The sequence below is a fragment of the Polypterus senegalus genome, chromosome 18 (assembly GCF_016835505.1).
Source record: "Polypterus senegalus isolate Bchr_013 chromosome 18, ASM1683550v1, whole genome shotgun sequence".
NCBI classification, from domain to species: Eukaryota; Metazoa; Chordata; class Cladistia; order Polypteriformes; family Polypteridae; genus Polypterus; species Polypterus senegalus.
Window position 1 is genome coordinate 70,005,526 of NC_053171.1, and position 19,096 is coordinate 70,024,621.

General features: G+C 41.4%; 1 protein-coding gene across 5 annotated transcripts; it reads left to right on the forward strand.

Moving 5' to 3' along the window:
* Nucleotides 1-1,898: 1,898 nt before the first annotated feature.
* Nucleotides 1,899-6,847, forward strand: LOC120518883 (zinc finger and BTB domain-containing protein 18.2-like). 5 transcript variants are annotated; one of them, XM_039741888.1, is made up of 3 exons: nucleotides 1,899-2,088; nucleotides 3,289-3,490; nucleotides 5,303-6,847. In XM_039741888.1, the coding sequence occupies exons 2-3, from the start codon at nucleotides 3,488-3,490 to the stop codon at nucleotides 6,794-6,796; spliced, it is 1,497 nt and encodes a 498-aa protein (XP_039597822.1). In that variant the 5' UTR covers nucleotides 1,899-2,088; nucleotides 3,289-3,487; the 3' UTR covers nucleotides 6,797-6,847. The 5 variants fall into 5 exon arrangements, with proteins under 5 accessions (XP_039597822.1, XP_039597823.1, XP_039597824.1 ...); XM_039741889.1 differs by having other exon boundaries at nucleotides 3,289-3,320; nucleotides 3,530-6,847; XM_039741890.1 differs by having other exon boundaries at nucleotides 3,289-3,320.
* The last annotated feature ends 12,249 nt before the right edge of the window (nucleotides 6,848-19,096 follow it).

Consider the following 19,096-nt stretch of genomic DNA (forward strand, 5'->3'; position numbering starts at 1 on the left):
GCGACACTTCAATTCCACCCGTAAACGTTAATATTATACAAAATTATTATCTGTCTGTTATACCTTCATTGTTATCACTCTTTAATTTAATATTGTTCTTTATCAGTATGCTGCTGCTGGAGTATGTGAATTTCCCCTTGGGATTAATAAAGTATCTATCTATCTATCTATCTATCTATCTATCTATCTATCTATCTATCTATCTATCTATCTATCTATCTATCTATCTATCTATCTATCTTAGGAACAGAGTTGCCCTATATGAGTTTTATGGAAATGTTCTGATCCTATATGAGTTTTATGGAAATGTTCTGATCCTGACGGCATTTCAAGACTAAGAACCCAAAATAATTCCAGCAGGGAATTTGAAAGCTCCTTCTGAATTGCAAACAACGGTGTTTGGAGTTGGGAGTAGGATGGTGGTAGTCTCACCTGGCAGGGACCAAGAGAGGTCATTCAGAATGTAAGCATTTAGCAAGGGCTTGATTGACAGTGGGGAAAGAAGGAAGACCATGGTGTGAAGAAGGTGTTTGTTCTTGTGTGGGATTTTGTACAAGGTGTTTGTGGAGAGTGAGCCAGCCATCTGTAGATCTTACTGTTTGTATCGTAATAAAATAGGCTCTATCAGAAATTTGGGATTTTGGCAGAATGCAAATAAACTCAAGCAAGGTCATGTAATTAAATGTCACTTTACCAGCACAAAATGGGTTTTAATTAAGAAAATAGGGAAAAACACAACCTGCCTTGGATACCCTACTGCTAAGATAGCCTTTCACTGTGCTAGTACCAGCTAGGGCTGATTAACAGCCTTGGTCTGATATAACAGCCATTGGGTTTATTTGAGACCTTTTTGTTTACCACCGTCACCTCTGCTACAATCATACGTCATCCAGACAATCATTAGAAAGTAAAAAATCTAATTAACATATTTGAACATGTAGTATTATGTCCCTCAAAAGACATTTGCCTATTTTAACTTATTTCTTATATACCAAACACATAAAAAAAAAGATGCACCACCCTCAGTTTCCTGCACCAGTCTCCTTAATCATTCCTGCATTTAAGACATGCAGTGTTATCTGTCCAATATCAAAGAAATGTCTGATTTAATGGCACTGTCCCTCAGCTCGAATCCTGTGCTACCACATGACCTTACTTCAGAACTGTCAATTACCAGTATTCCACAGGCATAGTTTATAATAGTTTATAATCTCTTCACCAGTCGAGGACCCATTCGTAAGCAGCAGTGTTGTAGGTAAGGCACAGCCATGCACCACAGAGTTGATAATGCCTTAAACGAAATTGAAATTTTCCTATGTCTGTCACACTTTTTGTTCCTTTATATCTGCTGGCATAAGATCCTATAATCCTTGCAATAATGTGCCAGTTGAGCCTCTCATTTTACTTGATCAGGTTCCTGGCAGCCTTCAGTTGAATGGTATGATTCTCCAACAACTCCCCTACATGAATACAAAAATCCAGAGGAGGGGTTCAGGAAATTAATGAACGGTGTGACCCAAAAACAACAATTACAGTAGTTATCCTGTATGAGCCTGGGACCTCTACCTTAAGTTCTCTTTGCGTATTTGGTTGGGTATTTCTCAGATCTCTACCATCATATTTATTATTCTTCTGTAGTGCATTTGTATCAGTTCTAATCATCAAACATACAAACATTCCATCCCAAATCCCTCAGGGTATTCTGTATATACAATTCTTGAGCATGGTCTATTGCTGAAGCATTTAGCATATTTTAGTATTTATTTTTTTAGATTCCACCCTTTAAGGATGTAACCAGACTAATGAAAGCTACTTGATTAGTAAGAGTGAACAGAAAGAAAGGCGCCGAGGCCATGCCCTGTGACTCCTTACCCCCCTTCTTCCCCTCGCCAACTTACCTTCACTGCCATGGGCACTATCGCGAGACTGCCCGTTGCCACCTGCATAACAAACACAGAGGGCTGGCAAGCTAAAGGACGCACACCCTGATCAATCGAGACTCGGCTGCTTCGTCCACGGGGACCTCTGCCGCTTGCAGGACGTCAAGTCTTCAGCTTTTTTCTTCTGCTCAGTCTTCGCTTATTCCACGTAAGTATGTTACAGCAGTAAAAGACGCGCGGGCGGAACTTCCTTGAAGTTTATCCGGTTTTCTTTCACTGCACTTATTACTAAACAGATTTCCAGCGGATTCATTCCACTTTGCCCGTCCGTTCTTCTTTATGACGGGCCAGTGGGTAAGTTGAAAAGGGCAGCGCACATCCCGGAGACGCCCTACAAAGACCAGTGCCATTTAACAGAGGCGCGTCACTTTTTTAGGGAACCTGTGAGAAGTTGGCAACGATGAGTGACCTAAGGAAAAGAAAAGTGCACTGTTGGCAAGTGTAGTACGTCTGAGAGATGCAGGAGCGAAATGGAGCAAGCTGTGCACATTTATTTTGAAGACCTGCTGTAATTATAGTGGCACTCCCAGGACCTCCTTCAGTTCCAGCACGGTCTTGGTACCAAAAAGGAATGCCAGGGTATCCAATTGGATACCCAAAAGAAAACGTGAACCACTGTTGGATGCAGCAAAAAAAAAAAAGTTTTTACAATTTTTTTGTTAAGCGTTACACTTTTTAAATAGTTTGCAAAATGTTTCTGAATAAACACCGCCTGAGTGTGTGTGAGTTACACGTTCTGCACTGTTTAAGCTTTTAGAACGTTCTGTGGTTCAACCCTGGACAGCAAGCCAGCACTGTGAGTTTATATACCGATCTAATTTTTCACGTATATAGGTAGTCAAATATCAGAAAGGGGTAGACATTGGGTAGCCTTTTAGAGGGACGGGAAAAGTGGATCAGTGTAGGTTGGTTGCTTTTTTGGGCTGCTGGAATGGCAAAGAAAAACAACTTGATTAGTTTTTTATATGTTCGTGAGCACCTCGGGTGCAAGAACAAGGGCTAACCCTGGACAGGTCAACAATTTTCTGAAAGAGAGTGGAGTAAGTAATAATCAGATAAACAAAAAAGGCGCCTGTGTCCACTTGAGGCAATAATGTCCAATTTTATATTTGATTAATCAATATTCGCAAAATTTTCCAAAGTGGCGAAAATCTGGGTATGCGTGGCATAGTGTGCGCTTCCCCGGAAGCTCCGCAGTTTTCTTGTTTTAGATATTATATATTCTAGACATTAAATTGGAATGAGCGAGTCTGAGAATTATTAATCTCTTAATCATATGTGTTAAATTATTTAAAACAATTAGCACCTGTTTAATCAGTTTTCATTTTTCACTGTTGTTATTTCCTAGATATGTGACGGTGTAAACTTTCCCTTTTTAAGGTACGTTGGTGCTGAAGTATATTATTATGCATGGCTAACACTGGGATATATTCTGTTTCTTATGTTTGAGGATGCTCCAATATTATTGTTTAAATTTCTATGATGTGCAGCTGGCACTGATATAATCTCAGGTGTGGAAATCACATCTTCGTTTTTGCCCGCGACTCATGGTGAGAAACCTATCACTTATTCTTTTTTTTTTTTTTAAGGTACTTCCAAATGTGCGTCCTTTTATATAGTACCATCCTAATGCACTTTCCAAACAGAAACACACCAGCAAAGTCTATATGTATAATCTGAGCACAAGCAAGTTAAGTGTTCAGGTTCACACTGAAAATCAGCGATGGAACTGATTCAGCAGCCTCCTTTTACATTTCAATGTCTTGACCAGAATGCTTGACAAGCAAAAATCATTTGTTACCTGAAAAGAATAACAATGCTGAAAAATGTTACAATGTTTCAAAACCTATTTTAACTCTGAGACAGGAATTGTGAATGTAAAAAGTTGAACCAAGAAAGCTAATTCAATATGAAATTCACAAACAGGCTGTGTTAAATATCTGTAATCCTCCAGCTCACAAACCTTGCTTTAATGAATGGTGTGGAGCTGTGTAAAAATGGTATAGTTTCTGCGCAGTTCACCAAAGCAGTGCATCATGTAACCATGAAGTGTCCATCAATCCATGATTTTACTCATTCACTTTCTTTTCCACTTTTTACAAGACAAGGTTGCAATGAGCCAGAGCCTATTGCAATAGCGGTGGTTGCAAGACGGAAACCAAGCCTGGATAAGATGTCAGGCATTTATAAAGGTGTCGCCATTCATCCAAAGCATTTCTGCTTTTTCAATGTATGATTGCAGTAACTCATAGTTTATTCCCATATTGTAGTTCTAATGTGAGCCTGGATGGAATGGCAGCTCATCACACCAGTATTACCATTCATCTATCTTCACATTTTCTTACCCTGCATTTCCTGTAACAGGTTCATGGAAAACCTGTTTTGGCTCTAATGGATGAGAGGCTGGAGGCAGTCCTGGATAGGGTACCAGCCCATAACACATGCCATCATCCATGCTTTCATTCATCCACTTTCTCTTTTTACATTTTTAATACTCAGTTGTACAAAGTCAGAATCTATTTCAGTAGCAGTGGTGGTAAGGTAGGAACCAACCCTAAAAGGGTTGCTAGGACCATTACATGTGTATTTATCCAATTTGCGATTCGTCTTTTTCCATAATATGGTCATGGAGAGCCTGTACCAGGTGTAATGAACATAAGGAGAGAAGCAAAACCAGATAGGACACCAGTCCATTATAAATATGTTACTGTTCATCCATTCTTACATTTATTTAGTCACTTTCTGTTCCTGCTTTTTACTCAATTGAAACAAGTCAGGATCTATCCCGGGGCAGTATTTGTGTGGTATGAACCAATCTGGAAGGAATGCCAGCCATTACACATGAATCTATTCATTTTCTGATCCTGTTTTTTCATAACAGGGTGATGGAGAGCCTATCCTGTTATAAGAGGCTTATACATTTACAGGGAAATTTTTTTTTGTCATAATGGATGAAAGGCAATAACCAAACACTGATGAGGCTTTAGACCATTACACATGTGTTACTGTCCATCCATCCATCAATACATTTTCTGTACCTGTTTTTTCCAGTAAAGTTTCACAGGAAATTTAGGCTTATCCTGGTAGAAAGGCTGGAAAGTGCCCTGCATGGGACACACACGTTTACCCCATTAGACCAGCTTAGAATGGCCAATCCATCTATTGTATATTTTTTAAATATCATCTAAGTGGCCTTTTGAATTTTGACTTAATGAACACAGATGCTCTCCTTTGTCCTATGATGAGTAATCTGTTATGCTCTGTTGATGCTAACTGGCAGCATGTTCCTACTTTACTGTAATTCCTCTTCAGAATAGCTTTCTTTTCTTTGTTTCATATCCGGTTCTTCCTGTTTTGATTAGGTTATGGAGTTCCCAGAGCACAGCCGGCACTTGCTGCGCTGTCTGAGTGAGCAGCGTCACCAGGGTTTCCTGTGCGACTGCACTGTTCTTGTTGGAGATACACGGTTTCAAGCCCATCGGGCAGTTCTGGCCTCTTGCAGCGTCTATTTTCACCTCTTCTACAAAGAACAGCTGGACAAGAGAGACGTTGTTTATCTGAACAGTGACATTGTCACGGCACCAGCTTTTAGCCTGCTACTAGAATTTATGTATGAAGGGAGGTTGGAAGTCCACAATCTCCCCACAGAAGATGTCTTGGCTGCCGCCAGCTACCTGCACATGTATGACATTGTGAAAGTTTGCAAAGGTAAACTGAAGGACAAGGAGATGAATATGTTACGGGATGTCAGTAAGGAAATTGGCCCAAATGGCCACTTGGAGGAGGCTTGCAATTTAGAGTTATATAAGCACCAACAGAAACTGTACTGGAGTTTGCCCTGGCAGCAGCGCCAGTTATATTCTGATGCAAAGAGTCTCAAGTTTGATCTGAGTGGCACAGATTGTGAACGGGCTGCGCAGAGCAGACAGGAGGCTAACGGTCACCCTGGTGCATCGCAGGGCCATGTATGTGTCAATTATGTGTCAGCGGAGGCCAAGTCCTATGGCCGAACAGCTGGAAAAAAAAAAGCTGATGTCGCTGGTTCAATGGGATCGGTGTCCCAGAGGTCCAAGTCCTCCAATCAGGTTGAGTCGGCTCTGGATTTGTCTGTGAAGTCACTGTCAAGCAGCAATTTCCTACTTACCTCCTGTGTCTCAGGACAGCTGGCTGCAGACAACCAGCAGCAGGGCACCAAGTCACTTGTTAAAGAAGAACATGATTTCCTGTCAGAGCAAGAGGACAGTGATCTGATAATCCCTGAAAACCGTCCCTTTGGGGATTTGCCCAGGAAGGCAGTGGTGACAGGGTTCATGGCCCTGCTCAAATGCAGACATGGCTCCTTAAATGTACTTGGGCACCAGCGCGGTGTGTTAACGGAGCCAGGCACAGGGCCAAGCAGTGAAGAGGATGATGATTGGAACCCCTCAGCCATGTCCACCTCAAGTGAGGCACTTTCGCAGATCTATGTTTGCCCCATTTGTAAAAAAGTCTTTTGGCATGCTCAGATGCTGCAGCTTCATCGTGATTCACACTTGAAGGAAACAGAAGAAGCACAACTCAGATTACCTTCAAATGGCACTGTGCCAACGTGCCAGCAATGTGGAAAGACCTTCTCTTGCTTGTACACTCTGAAGCGGCACGAGCGCACCCACTCAGGGGAAAAGCCATACACATGCGGGCAGTGCGGCAAAAGCTTCCAATACTCTCACAACCTCAGCCGCCATGCTGTGGTGCATACGCGGGAGAAGCCACATGCCTGCAAGTGGTGTGAGAGGCGCTTCACTCAGTCAGGGGACCTTTACAGGCACATCCGCAAGTTCCATTGTGGCCTTGTGAAGTCCTTAATGTTGGACTGACTATACTATATATATATATATATATATATATATATATATATATATATATATATATATATATATATATATATATATATATATATATATATATATATAAAATATGTTGTGTGTGTGTGTGTGCAGGAATGGACATAGGGAGGCATTGAGACAAGATGGATCTGTTGTTTTATATATGGCGACAGCACCAGATCATGACAGAGAGAAGCTTAATCAGGGTACCTCTAGGTCTTCATCTCTATTTTTTAAGAAACTCAACAAGAAAAAGCTTATTAAAGCTGCAAATTGAAGTTTAGTCTTATTTTAAATTATGCTTCTCCAAATAAGAACGGTAGAAATCTGAGCAAGGATGTGTTTGTGTTTAGTTGGTATATGATATACTGTATATTTATCAATCACCTTTCTGAAACCACTGTTTCTGCACTACAGAGCCACAAAGCAGGAACAAACCCAAAATGAAGTGCTTGTCTATCACAGGATGCATTCAGTCAAGCAACTTCTGTGCATCTTCAGAACATGAGTAGAAATTAGAATAGTGCCAGGCACAAATGGCAAACATTCAGACTCCATAAAAACCTGCCACAGGGGCACTAGGCAATTGCAAAGGGCAATTTAAGGATCCTTGTCAGGGTTTTTTATAGGACATTCAAACTGACTGTGGAAAAGTTAGCACTCACCTCCAGCCTATGTTGGTCAGGTGTTACCATGTTTGCATGTAATTTAATAAAAAGCTGCCTCCTTATCTAATCCTTGCTTTGCCGAAAGGCTACATTTATCCAGACAGCAAAAAATATACTTTCATTTTTTAAAAGGGTCAATTACCCACATAACATACTGGCTTCACAATAATAATGCCATGGCCTTCAGTTGTATCTCATAGAATATTAATTGAAGTGACATATAGAAACATCAATATCTGTGAATAGTATTCTTACCACATTGCTGCTGAAGAACGGTTCAGTATTTTTGAGGTGCCCCTATACATTCTAAATTGCTTATATTTAAGTGGAATCTTATTTTTTACTTAATAAGGAAAATTGAATGAAATTCAAATTCAAGTATAAGTCCATGCAGAAATGTATTGCTATGTTCAAAAATATTATGCTAATGAGAGGTGAATGTGTGAGAACTACAGAAAGAATCAAGGCAAGAAATATGATGGCTGGGGGAGGCAATAGATTGAAACTGTTTAGTATATAATTAAGATGAACATTGTCATATAAAACACAGTGATAGGAAGACCGTATATGGCTGCAGCCTTTGTGTTCACACAGTGAAAAGGCTGGGTGCTTAGTGTATGTAGTGAAATACAAGCAGACCTAGTAGAACAGTTGCAAAAGTACACTCTTTACTTTGTGTCACTGTATACTTACATGGCCATGATTAGGAGCTGTAGGAATCTAGAAGAGTGCAAGAACTCTGAAAAATAACCAGGGTCTATAATCTAATATAGTATCGCGAGTCCCTTCTGGGGTTTCTTTTTGCCTTGTACATATTGCTGCCAGGATATAGTCGACCAGTTTGTAAACATGTATTGGAATAACGAGTAATCAATTTTCAAGTTTCAAGTTTGAAAAAACGTATCTATCTATCTATCTATCTATCTATCTATCTATCTATCTATCTATCTATCTATCTATCTATCTATCTATCATAGCTCATCTTTTTTTAACTATCTGTTTATTGTGTGCATGGTGGCACCAAAGTTAGCACCGATTTTTCACAGCCTGTCACTGTCTGTATGCAGGTACTCTGGTTTACCTTCCACATCCTACTGATGTGGGTTTGTGATTAATTGACAGCTTTAAATTGGCACAGTATGAGTAAATTTGCTCATGCCTATACGAGTGCCCGATCCAGGGTTGATTCTTGCCTTGTGTCTAATGCTATTGGAGAAGGCTCTGGACCTCTGCAAGCTTAAACTAAAGACGTCAGTTTGAAATGGACAGTGGGAACAAAGCCAGCACCCATTTGTATATATCCATGTGTATCTGTATTGTATGTATTTGAATGTATTTAATATTTTTGTTTTAACAGTATTGTAATGGTGAATGTACATAGTGTTCTGTGGTGTTCTAAGTGTAAGTTTGTTTTATAAGAAAAATAAATTGAATTAAAACATTTACCACTTGATAATCTGTAAATGCTATCTATGTGGCTTGAACTGGTGGCTTTGATCAATAGAGCAATGACACAATCGTCCATTTTGAAGCCTGTCAGCTAGACCTGAAAGCTAAGGCCATATCCCTGCTCCTTTGGGTGTACTTTGAGTGGGCGAGTTAACTGGTCTTGGCTGTGCATTACTTATTGTACTACTGATATATATATGATAGGTACTAAATAATAAAATACATTATACTGAATTCAATCACCAGTTCCTAAACACTATTTCTTACCAGTATTTTGTAGATTTGAAATTACTACCATTACTACTACTACTTCCCTGGTAATTTCATTGTGGTGTGCTAATATCAATATTGTTTAGCAGAGGAGATCTTTGTGTTTTATGTGTACTGTATATTGGACATATGGACTGTATGTTGTACTGAAGTAAAGAACGTCATTTACTAATTTTCCACCAACACACTATTCCAAGCACCCTAGCACAATCATTTCACACCTCTGTGATCAAACAGGGAGTATCACTTCTTCAAAGCTGGCTGTGCCAAAACATCAATAAATATGGGAAATGGGTGACCAAAGTGAACAGCTTTATTTTGTCTTACCATACAAGTGTCTTTAACTTTGTTGAATTGATGCGCCACCATTTTTCTAAGAGAAAATCAATCATCTCATCTTGATGTACATAGCCTCAGGTGCAACTCCAGTTTTTCAGAAAAGTTGTCTCAGATCTGGTCATAGGGTCAGCCATAGTCTTCAAAGCATTAATCAGGCAATTGTGCCCTGTGGTTGGGGTCATTGTCATCTATCGCCACAGGATGAATTCATTTACTTATTGACAGTACCTTGTGTTGTGTTCATATTAGAAATTTATGAGGTTCCAATACCATAGAGAGTTTTTAGGAGTGATTTGAGGTGGTACACTAAGAGATTTTCTAAAGATTAGTCTGGGATATTAGCAATGATCGGAACATAATAGTTATAACGTCTCTTGTAAATTCAAAACCAAAACATAACATAAGTCATACCCAAAATCTTTTTTTTTTGTAAACAGCAAGTGCACTACTTTAGCTAAGTCATTCTTTTAAACTGTCAAAGTTTGGATGCTCCTTGTTGTGTGCAGACATCCATTATAAAGCAGTCACGATGGCATCATGTACATATCACACACCTGGCAATGCATCTTTAGTTTAAGAATGGCCATGTCCAGAAAAATCAACATAAAGTAATAACAATAAAATCAAAAATAAATCATCTGCTTATTCCTAAAACTTTTTGGGAATCAAAACCCATTAGAACACTTGTGTACCTTGTGGGCAACAAACATTAGGGCTTTTGAGGAGTGTGCCATATGTATTTGTTGTCTGTTCAAAATAAGATATAGAATAACTCATACATATATACTATATGGGCAGCACGGTGGCGTAGTGAGTAGCGCTGCTGCCTTGCAGTTAGGAGACCCGGGTTCGCTCCCTGCGTGGAGTTTGCATGTCCTCCCAGTGTCTGCATGGGTTTCCTCCCACAGTTTAAATTGTCCCTAGAGTTTAAATTGTCCCTAGTGTATGCTTGGTGTGTGTGTGTGTGTGCCCTGCAGGGGGCTGTTGCCCTGCCCGGGGTTTGTTTCCTGCTTTGCACCCTGTGTTGGCTGGGATTGGCTCTTGCAGACCCCCATAACCCTGTAGTTAGGATATAGCAGGTTGGATAATGGATGGATGGATGTATATATACTATACAGTATGTCCTTCAACTCACTTAATCCATTTCAGATTGATTTGGTATCCAACGTTCATCAGATAATGAAACATCCTGCTCTTACCATAGTTATCTCATTTCTCATATGATTCAGACTTAACCCGTTTTTACTTGGATTTTAAATCAATGCATTGAGTTCATGGTCAGAGAGTTTCTCCAAATGTCCACTTTGACTTCCCTGGCTGATGATTTTGTTTCTACCAACTTCTATCCCAACATCTCATTATCCACTGTGTCTTGCAAAATGAAAGTGAGAAGTCTTTGCCAATGAAGCTCCATTGTCCAGATTTCTACTTGTAAACAAGAAAACCAACATCACTGCTAATGTGACAGAAGTAATGTAGGTAAAAATAAATAATAAATAGGTATCACCAAGCTGAAGTATCAGGTCTTCCTGTTTGTAATTTAATGATTCTTTGATCAAATCAATTTAATTAAAAAAAAGTTGTTTTAAAAGTTTCAAATACAGTCTTCATTTTTATTCTCAACCATTTATCTTGAAGAACTGTATAAAAAAAACAACAAAGTGACATTGTCATTTTACCATATATATATATATACAGTGAAATGATGACAAATCATCAGGAAAATTGTTGAGCATATCGGAACATTTCTCAAAATTGATGAACATTTTTGTTTTCTATCCCTTGTTTGATGGCTAATTGAAAACTTTTAGGACTATTGTTGCACATCTAAAGACTTATAATTTGTTCAGGTACATTCGTTCTTACTGTACACTTCACAGAGACATACAGCAACACATTTTTTTACGTAGCCTTTAAGGCAAACACCATAGGATTTTTCATGTCTTCATCAAATAAATATTTCTCTACTGTACAATTTTGTTGGGGTTATGAAATGCCGGCACCTGAATGCTATTGCCCTGCTTATTGTTCGACAGTCTCCATTCAACATTTGACAAGTCCACTTTTCACAAACATTTCACAAAATTAAATGCACATAAAGACTTGCATAGAAGCTGATCTTGTTCTGGCTGTTCGGTCACAAGGCACTGACCTTGACTGTCCCACTACGATGTGGCTGCAGCGGACACAGAATGAATGCACTTAATTTAGTCTCCAAACCTTTCAATCAACCCATCCATCCATCCATCCATCCTCTTCCGCTTATCCAAGGTCGGGTCGCGGGGGCAGCAGCTTAAGCAGAGAGGCCCAGACTTCCCTCTCCCCGGCCACTTCTTCCAGCTCTTCCGGGAGAATCCCAAGGCGTTCCCAGGCCAACCGGGAGACATAGTCCCTCCAGCGTGTCCTGGGTCTTCCCAGGGGCCTCCTCCCGGTTGGACGTGCCCGGAACATCTCACCAGAGAGGCGTCCAGGAGGCATCCTGATCAGATGCCGAGCCACCTCATCTGACTCCTCTCGATGCGGAGGAGTGGCGGCTCTACTCTGAGCCCCTCCCGGATGACTGAGCTTCTCACCCTATCTTTAAGGGAAAGCCCAGACACCCTGCGGAGGAAACTCATTTCAGCGATCTCGTTCTTTCGGTCACTACCCATAGCTCATGACCATAGGTGAGGGTAGGAGCGTGATCGACTGGTAAATTGAGAGCTTTGCCTTACGGCTCAGCTCCTTTTTCACCACGACAGACCGATGCAGAGCCCGCATCACTGCGGACGCCGCACCGATCGCCTGTCGATCTCACGCTCCATTCTTCCCTCACTCGTGAACAAGACCCCGAGATACTTGAACTCCTCCACTTGGGACAGGATCTCTCCCCCAACCCTGAGAGGGCACCCCACCCTTTTCCAGCTGAGGACCATGCTCGGATTTGGAGGTGCTGATTCTCATCCCAGCCGCTTCACACTCAGCTGCGAACCGATCCAGAGAGAGCTGAAGATCACGGCCTGATGAAGCAAACAGGACAACATCATCTGCAAAAAGCAGTGTCCCAATCCTGAGTCCACCAAACCGGACCCCTTCAACACCCTGGCTGCGCCTAGAAATTCTGTCCATAAAAGTTATGAACAGAATCGGTGACAAAGGGCAGCCCTGGCGGAGTCCAACTCTCACTGGAAACGGGCTCGACTTACTGCCGGCAATGCGGACCAAGCTCTGACACCGGTTGTACAGAGACCGAACAGCTCTTATCAGGGGCCCAGTACCCCATACTCCCGAGCACCCCCACAGAATTCCCCGAGGGACACGGTCGAATGCCTTTTCCAAGTCCACAAAACACATGTAGACCGGTCGGGCAAACTCCCATGCACCCTCCAGGACTCTGCTAAGGGTGAAGAGCTGGTCCACTGTTCCGCGACCAGGACGGAAACCACACTGTTCCTCCTGAATCCGAGGTTCATATATCCGACGGACCCTCCTCTCCAGAACCCCGAATAGACTTTTCCAGGGAGGCTGAGGAGTGTGATCCCTCTATAGTTGGAACACACCCTCCGGTCCCCCTTTTTAAAGAGGGGGACCACCACCCCGGTCTGCCAATCCAGAGGCACTGTCCCCGATGTCCATGCGATGTTGCAGAGACGTGTCAACCAAGACAGTCCTACAACATCCATGTAGGACTGTCTTTCAATCAACCCTTGCATTTGAAATTTATTTTCAGAAAATTTAAATTTGACATCACTTCTGGTGTGAAAACTAACATTGTATTCATTAAAACAGAAATTCCTGTGGGGTTTCATGATTATAATAAGTTTGCCAAATCTAATCACAGTTGATTTATCTATGATTGTGCCCACAATCAAGAAAATAAGCAAGATTTAAACAGAGCAAAATAAAAATAAAACATTGTTTAAAATGCATTCTTTGAAGAGGAAAATGCCTGAATGTTCATAATCATTAATCTACAGATAATGAATAAAAATATAACAAAAACTGCCTGTCATGATTTATACTACATAGGGGGAAGCTGATGATTCATTCCTGAACTAATTTCTCCATAGGGAGGTCTGATGGCAGTAAAATATGGCTACATTTGAACATTATAAAAGAAAATTACTGGAGGAATTAAGGGAGATTGAAAGTGTATGAGAAGATAACAGAGGTATAGGCCAAGGAAGGCAGAGGTAAGAGGCTTACTGTAAAAGTGATAATCTCTTGTTAAAAATTAGTCATACTTCTTCAATCACAAAGGTGTACATGCCAATTCATTCAATAAATTGACTTCCATCGCCAGGGTTGTATTTTTTGGATAGTACAGTAATATTTATGTTTCATGTAGAGGAATAATTGCCAGGACAAAGACCAGAAAATAAAGCCACCAAGTGTTGTTTAATAATGAGAGGGCGATCAAGAACTACAAGTCAAACCAAACCAAAGTATCAAAATAAAGTAGTAGATCAAAAGTCAAGGTGGAAAATTCCTAATTTATTAATGTCTTAAATCACCTGCTATAATCACAGTAAGGATTTTTTTAAGCCAGAAACTTACATGATATTTTCAACTGGGTTTTATTTATTTTTTTCTTCAGCTTAACTTTTCTTCATTGTTTTCTTCCTGTGTTGGGCTTCGTATCATGGTGAATTAATCTGTTTGGTCGTTTTATGGAAATAATGCTGTTTTAAAGGTCTTAAAAATATTTCCTGTCATGATGCACCACCATTTTCTCGTTTTGGGCATTGTTTTGGAAACTATTGCTGGCCTCAGTGATAATCTTTGAATTCCAGAAATTACTATGCATCATGTCAATATTGTGACAGAATAAGGTCAGCGTTGCTTGCTACTTGGTTGGTCAAAATTCTGGATAATTAGGAGAATGAGTTTTGATTCAGAGATTAAAAAATTATTGTTCTGTTTTTAGACATGATTTAAAAATATGATTTATTTATTTATTTGCTGCTGGGTATTTACATACTTTTGTTTTTGACCTCAGCCTGTTTTTGACAACCATTGTAGTGTTGTCCATATCCTTTACCATTTGTTTCATCCGCTAGCTCCAGCTAGGAAGAGCAGACAAAGTTTGTAATGTGCTCCAAACTTAAGTGGTACAAGGCCATGACGTCATGCATTGCTACTTCTGGAATCAGATCTATAAATGCAAATTCTCCCACCAAGGTTTCTTTATAAATCATGTTTTTTGGCATGGAAAGTTGCTTATACACATTGTGGTCTCTTTTTGTTTGTTAACAAGTTTTCACATATACAACATTTCAGAGAAAGTGGGAAATGTTGACACCCTTGATAAAACAGGGAATTGCAGGGGCTGCATTCAGTTTCTGTATGGTGCTGGTGTACAAGCCAACAATTTTCAGCAGTGCCTGGTTTTCCATGATTGAGACAGAATGAAGCTGCTTTTTTTAATCAGCTGTGATGTCAAGATGAGACTGACAGACATCGTGGCTCGGTGGCCTGGGTTATGTAAATTAAAACCAATACAAATATATGATGGAAAAATCTGTAGTCGGCATGAATCAGTTTCTTTACTCATTTTGGTACCTTTGGAGCATCAGTAGTTTTTCGAAATGGGGAGAAAGGAGCAAGAAAAAAGAATATAGAACAGCTATTCTGAAAATCAAGAACACAAGGTAGGACTTTCATCTTGACTTTTTGTGCTCTGCAATACATTATTACTGCAGCTAATTTAGCCAGCTTCTATGGGTTGTAAAGTGTCAAGGAAACCATTATCTAACATCTGATAATATTTTTCTAGTTAACATCAACTCGCTGCTTCTGAAACTTTGTCAGTTGGTAATATTTTGTTGTTTACCCCTCACAATTCAGTGAAAAGTCAAACAAAATGGCACCTTTTATTGGCTAAGTAAAAAGATTACAATACAGAAAGAACATTGATTACATCTTACCTGAAGAAGGGGCCTGAGTTGCCTTGAAAGCTGGCATATTGTAATCTTTTTAGTTAGCCAATAAAAGGTGTCATTTTGCTGGTCTTCTCACTACATCCACAATGGCTAACACGGTACAACACCATTACAGAAAGAACATTGAAATACTAGAATCAGGTGTACTAAATTAGAATAGTAATCCTGATTGGCAAGAGCATATGGAGTGCCATGTGTGCCAAAATAAAATAAAAGGTAATTATGAAATAAATAATCACATGAAAATATCTAAATAAGTCATTACATTTTGAAAAACTGCAATATAATAGATTGAATGATTAATAGATGATATAAACAGGTTAAAAAAGATCTTTTGAAATAATCAAGTATTTTGAAATGTGCCACGTAGAAAAGTTCCACTATGGAATATAAAAAATACCTTTAAAAGTAGGGTAGTTTTTACATAAAACCTACAAATGTCAAATTAAAAGTACATTATTTAAACTGAATAAAATGCTGATGTAGCTTTTAAGGATGACTAAAAGTATTTGACATGACTATTAGTATATAGTGTTATCAAATACTATGTTCCATTTTACAGTTATTTTATTAGATTTATTTAGGTAGTTCAGTTATAAACAAAATCATTGTCTGCATTTTACTTTGACATTAACAGAAATACGATAAAATTTACTTAAAAACGTAAAAATTAGAATGAGAGACAAAGCCTTGCACTGAAAAATCAATGTCACTGTTTCAGTAGGTCAGCCTCGTTTCTCTGTTTATTCAAACCTTTTAACAAGAAATCCTTAGGCCAGGGAAACATAACATATATTGAAAATTAGTAAAAAGGTAAGCTAATTTAAAAAAATATATATATTTTTTTGGATAAAAGATCCATCCCACCCAAGAGATTAGCAACATCCTTGGATTCATTTATTCTAAGGTAAAGTAGCATTGACAGACAACTTGCTGATGGTGTTGTATGCTATGGCTTACTTGTTGGTAAAATAACTTGCTGAACCCTCGGTGTTTCATATAGCATACATTATGACAACAATCATGTCATTACATGTGCCAGGTGATAGTGGCTACCTGCTCAGACACTGGCTCCCTGACCTCCGCAGTGCGGAGGAGAGAAGCTACAATGCTGCACATGTTCTTGGCGCACTCAATTGCTGCGTGAACCATAAGACTGCGCAAATGTAGGTGACGGTGTCTGGATGCATCAGGAGGGAGGCTGCTGTAATAGCCAACAAAGGTGTACAACATCGTGACTTCATATGTGTGAGGTTAATTAGCATAGTCCAAGTATGGTTTGAGTTCCACCAGGGCGCGTACAGCTACTCTAACCCGACACAGACAAGCAGAGACACAAGTGCAGCACACAACACACTTTTATTTACAGAGGGGAGGTGCTTTCCTTCTCCCCAGAGCACAGCACAGTACAATGCACCAAAGTACAAGTCACAGTCCTTTTCTTTTCTTCCCTCTCTCTATCTTTCCACCTCCTCCTGACCCTGGCGGCCCCCATGGAACACAACAGGCTTTCACCAAACTCCAACTCCCAGCGTGCCCTACGGGACTCTGTGATGCCACAGCCGCCAAGGATGGCTTCCCTCTAGCATCCCAGGGGAGGCAGTGCCTCACAGATGCTCTCTCCCCTGGCTCTTCCATCCAACTGGCATCCTCGCTGGTTAATGGCCATGCATGCCCGTCATACTGCCCCTCCCTCAGCTGAGGCCTGTGGGGCGAAGTGCCTTGTCCCACAAGTGTTGTTCTCCAGGATGAGGACTCAATGTTCTCGGAACCACAGCTCCATCCTGCAACAAAAGGACAAGAAAGGGACGGGAAGACCCTGCGCCAATGCCCTCTCCAGGCATATATTGATACCCTATTAGGACAGCACCTCCACCAGTGGCCCACATGGTGACACTCATAGCAGTGTCGCTCCCCTCCTCATATCTGCACCCTGTGGACATGGAAGCAGTGCAGGAATGAGGTCAGCCTGTCTGTCTGCCCCTGTGGAGAGAAGCCCTCCATCAGACGTGAGCAAATGGGTCTTATTTCTATTCTGGGGTACAGGGACAGTCTGGGACTTCCTATGGCAAGAAGAGGGACCCTTTGCTGTCTGCACTGCTTTAGATTTGTGTGTGACCACCACTGATTTGCTGGGGTGTTGAAGGATAAGGACGCCGGCTCAAATATGCCACTTCAGCTTCTCCTACACCTACACCTGTTGACGGACTTCGAGCTACTCGCCTCCCTTCAGATGTCACATTCGGGGACAATTCACACAAAGTTCCTGTATTTTGTACAGCACAGGATACACCTACCTGTACCGCTGAATCAATCAGGGTGGAGATTCCGACCCCATACCTCTTCAGGTATGCATCAACTGTCTTCATTGGCTCTGCGGCCGTCCTTTCCAGTCCCTCAACAAGGCTCCTTAAATAAGCGAGCACCTGTAACAGAGAATGTACGGGTTGGAGAAGCCTCTTCTGCTCCTGTACATCAAATGCAGTAGTGCATATATCAACTGGAAGAGGACTCACTCTTCACTCTTCCTTCCCTGCCAGCCAAAAGCCAGGTGACATGGACCTCTCCGGCAGACGCTCAATCGAGTCATCTGGAGGGTCAGGGTAGCCCCCAAAAAGGCCTGCCAACTCTGCCTTTTCTATTTCACCAGTGGAGCCTTGGCACATAAATTCCAACTCCTTACCTTCTTTGGGGAGTGTGGTTTGGCTGCTCACCATACCCTCCACTTTCTGCAAAGTCCTGTCTATTGGGCATGGCAACAGGCAGTTCGAAGGCCACCCTCTACTTTGGACTTCCCCCAGGTCATTGGGGCAGGTCCCCCAGCTCTCTCTGGCAAACAGTGGGGCAAGATCACTGTTACGTGACCCTTCCGAGCCTACAGTGTCACTGTCTTCTTCCAGAGTGCTCTTCAGCCAAAGATGGGTGTCAGGACTTTCTCCAGCTAGGGGATAATTGGAAGCAAAAGATGTGAAACATTCACAAGATGCTCTGGTCTTACGTTCAGCACTTATCCCCATCTGGATTCCTTCTCCCAGTGCTTCACTCAGCCGTCTGGCCTCCTTCCCCCGGCGGCTTCCTTGCCTCCAGGGGCACAGTGCGTCTGGCCCCTGTCCATCTTAAGACCCGGCCAGTGCCATCTTCTTTCCATTGTGGGCAGGTGGGTGGTGCTCTCAGTGGTTTCAGTGCGGTCCACTGCGCCGCTGCCTTGTGTGTGTGTGTGTGCGCTCGCGCTGCTGTGTCAGGTTGGCCACAAGAAATGATTTAATACATGCCTCCGGCCTACTGATGGCCAGGAAGTCCCACCTGGGTCACCACTTGTGGAAGCCAGAGGCACGTACGGCCGCCCCCACCCCAGCACAGAGAGGCAGAGACACAAGTGTTGCACAGCAGCACAATACAAATAAGCAAAGCACAACACACAGTCCTTTTCCTTTCTTCTCTTTCTCTCTTTTCTCTGCCTCCACTCCTCTCCCTGCAAGCTTTGTCCATCTCTTCCTGACTCTGCCTCCCTGACTGGAGTGAGGTAGCCCCTTTTATGTTGCCCTAGGGAGTGCTCTGGGTGGCTCATTAGTGTTACCAAGAATCACTTCCAGGTGTGATGGAAGTTCAAGGTACGGCTCTGCAACTCCCCCTGGCGGCCCCCA